The sequence below is a fragment of the Antrostomus carolinensis genome, unplaced genomic scaffold (assembly GCF_000700745.2).
Source record: "Antrostomus carolinensis isolate BGI_N321 unplaced genomic scaffold, ASM70074v2 scaffold19670, whole genome shotgun sequence".
In the NCBI taxonomy this organism is placed as follows: Eukaryota; Metazoa; Chordata; class Aves; order Caprimulgiformes; family Caprimulgidae; genus Antrostomus; species Antrostomus carolinensis.
The window spans coordinates 1-3,449 of record NW_010286716.1 but is presented as its reverse complement, the minus strand read 5'-3'; the positions used below and the strand labels follow the sequence as shown (position 1 = coordinate 3,449).

Genomic DNA, 3,449 nt, shown 5'->3' with positions numbered 1-3,449 from the left:
ATAGGTGTTTTTATAAGGGGTGCAGATCTATAGGGGACAGGGACATAAAGCTCTGGTTGCTGCAGAACATCCCAGGGGCCACCAGCACCCTTTGCACCCACACCCACCCCTGAGCACCCAGCAGCACCCCCTATAGCACCTTAAATGTGGGGCGAGTGGGAGGAAATTTGGGGGGTTGGGGGGGGGGAACCACTCACCAAACCCCTTCAGGTTCCATTTTGAAAGTGTTTTTTAAAGCCTCCCAGCTGCTGGATGAGACTTGAGGGTATTTGGTGGCTCTATCATCCCAAATCACCAAATGCCTTCATTAGGCTTCAGAGTGAACGCTCTCTCCTCCAGCTTCCCGAAGCCCTGTTTTACCCCAGGAAGGACACCCCACCACCCTCTCTCCACACCCCCCTCACCCTCACCTCAGGGGGGTCATCGGTGCTTTTCAACCATGGGGGCTTCATCCCGCTCTCAGCAGGGAGGTGACCACAGAGGGGGTCACCCCCCACCTCGCTCCTCATCTCAGGGATCCGTGACACCCGAAACCTGTTGGGGTAGAAGGAGAAGATCACATCAGCCTGTCCCCACCTTGGAGAGGGGTGACACGTGGTGGGGTGAGGGTGGTCCCTCCTTACCTGCCAATAGAGAAGATGGTCACCTCACCGGTGCGACCACCAGGTTTGGGGACCTTGGTGGCATTGAGTGATGGCAGCACCTCGGGCCACTTCTTCTGGCTGCAGCGAACGCATGGGGCTGGACCTTGCACGGTGTGGAGGTGCTGTTGGTGTTGGCAGGTGGGGGGAAACTGAGGCAGGAGGTGCAGCCTAGGATAAAGGGGGAGATGCCATCAGCATGGGGTTGGTCCCACCACTGGGGAGGTCCTTGGTGCCACCTTGGAGGAGTTGGTCTTACTTCTTTGGAGGGGTGCAGCTTGGTGGTGGCATCAGCTGTTGGCTGTGATGCTCCTTCAGCAGCTCCTCCAGTACTGCAGCGTTTTCTATGGGGGTGAGAAGACCATATGGGGGGTCAAGGGGGTTCAGCCCATGTCACCCCCAAACCCAAGGACCTCTCCTGACCTTTCTTCTCAGTGATCAACCTCACCAGCACCCCAATGGTGTCCTCGTTGGCATCCTCCAGCTGGTAGATAGAGCTGGGACCTGGAGGTTAGAAGTTGGTGGGGGGGAAACTCAGTGATGGGGGAGATGAATCCCACCAAGGATGAGCAGGATACTGTGGGACAATGAAGACCAGAAGCCATGGAGATGGGCTGAGCGAGATGGGATGGATGTAGGATGGATGGGTGATCACTGAAAGGTGGTCATGGCACAACAAGGACTCACCGGTGCCACCGGGCTGGAGGTCCTTGCTGGTGGTGCAGTGGTAACCCTTCTTCTTCAGCAGGTTGCAGACCAGGATGCCCAACAATCCCATGGCGCAGAAGACCGGGACGATGGTCAACACGGCTGCTGCTGCCTCATCCTCCTCTTCCTCACCCATCAGGGTCACCCATGTCCCGTTGGTCCCCACCGGCTGGTCCAGTGTTTCAGGGCTACGGGTTCTTCGTCGCTGGCCTGGGAGAAGGCACCAAAGATGGGTTTTGTTGGGATGAAATCCCATTTTTCCAGGTGTCCCCACTACAGGGTTGACCTCCTAGGGAAGCAGAAGCCACTCGTGTCATGAGTGGAGATGTTCTCAGCTGTCACATCCCAGCAGGACGTCACACCTCTTCTCAAAGGGGACACATCCTGCGGGTGTTCCTGAGGTGAACACCAACACAACTTCATCCAACACCCACAAAGTGGTGGCCTGAACACCCACCTGGACACCCCGGGGTGCTGAGGGGAGCGATGGCGCAGGGCAGACACCGACCCTGGGGTTCCCTCTCTCCTCCAGGGCTGTAAAACCTGTGGGGTGGGAGAGAAGGGTCAGGATTGGACCCACAAGTGACATCAGTGGCATCACCCCAAACCTGACCTCACCCCAGCAGACACGTTCCACAGCGGCTGTCGGTCACCGCTGTCCCCGGTGCCACCAGGATCCTGTTCCTGGTCCTGCAATGGGTGTGAGAGGAGCAGGACATGTTCCCTGGTGAGAAGGTGCCGGGGGGACAAGCTCGGCACGTTCCCACCGGATCCTGCGCCGAGCCACACGCCTGCGTGGAGGGAAGGGAGGTGATGGTGGATCAGCCATGGGCAGGTCCTGCACTGTCCCACCATGGTGGGTGTGACACGGGTGGGCATGGCTTACCCCAGTGGGCTCCTCTCCAGGTGGGCATCTTGGTGTCCCACGTTCCAGAGGTCCACAGCTCCCAGTCCCTGCACTGGGTCTGCTCAGCACCTGCAGGAGAAGGAAAGAGCAGAGCTCAGCACTGGCTGCTCCCAGGTTCTGGTGTGGGTGATGCAGCAGAGGTGAAGCCATCACAAGTGATGTGGTGGGTGTAAAACTGGCACATGGACCATGGGGTCCCATCACAAGGGACATAGAATCATAGAATCAGTAAGGTTGGAAAAAACCTCTAAGGTCATCAAGTCCAACCAACAACCCACCACCACCATGATGGGTGCAAACCCGTTGAGTGCACCATGATGGATGCAAACTCATCATGTCCACCATGGTGGATGGAAACCCATCATCAGCAACGTGATGGATGCAAACTCATCACATCCACCACGATGGATGGAAACCCATCACCAGCACCATGATGGATGGAAACCCATCATCAGCACCATGGTGGATGCAAACCCATCACCAGCACCATGGTGGATGCAAACCCATTGAGTGCACCATGATGGATGCCAGCTCATTGCATGCACCATGGCCAATGCAAACCCATCCCAAGAGCATCTCCTGGATGTGGGACATGGGACAACATGGTGATCCTGGGGGGAGCAGCGAAGGAGAAGGTGCATTTCCTATCACCCTCTGCATCAGAAGAAGCTTTTGACAAAGGAGAGAAAAGGAGGAAGGAGACATTTTGTGGAAAAACCCCAAATTGGATGCAAACCCATCACCAGCACCATGGTGGATGCAAACCCATCACCAGCACCATGGTGGATGCAAACCCATCACCAGCACCATGGTGGATGCAAACCCATTGAGTGCACCATGATGGATGCCAGCTCATTGCATGCACCATGGCCAATGCAAACCCATCCCAAGAGCATCTCCTGGATGTGGGACATGGGACAACATGGTGATCCTGGGGGGAGCAGCGAAGGAGAAGGTGCATTTCCTATCACCCTCTGCATCAGAAGAAGCTTTTGACAAAGGAGAGAAAAGGAGGAAGGAGACATTTTGGGGAAAAACCCACCCTTGACCCAAATCTGAGCATCCCCTGGGGTTGAGCTGCTGCAAGGTTCTGGGTGAGGAACATTGTGGGGTGGAGATGGTGGGATGGGTCTGAGCATTGGAGGAACTGAAAGCAGAGATGGAGAGGGATGGGATGGGATGGGATGGGATGG

At 56.4% G+C, this 3,449-nt stretch overlaps 1 protein-coding gene across 1 annotated transcript; it reads right to left on the bottom strand.

The window, feature by feature from the left end:
• Positions 1 to 410: 410 nt before the first annotated feature.
• Positions 411 to 2,406, bottom strand: RELT (RELT TNF receptor; the record flags this gene model as incomplete). The annotated part of the gene is made up of 8 exons (XM_010177130.2): positions 2,236 to 2,406; positions 1,968 to 2,122; positions 1,807 to 1,892; positions 1,329 to 1,559; positions 1,065 to 1,145; positions 901 to 985; positions 624 to 812; positions 411 to 534 (listed from the first exon to the last, which is right to left on the bottom strand). Coding segments are annotated over exons 1-8 (1,122 nt in total), but the record flags the coding sequence as incomplete, so codon positions are not given.
• Between the last annotated feature and the right edge of the window lie 1,043 nt (positions 2,407 to 3,449).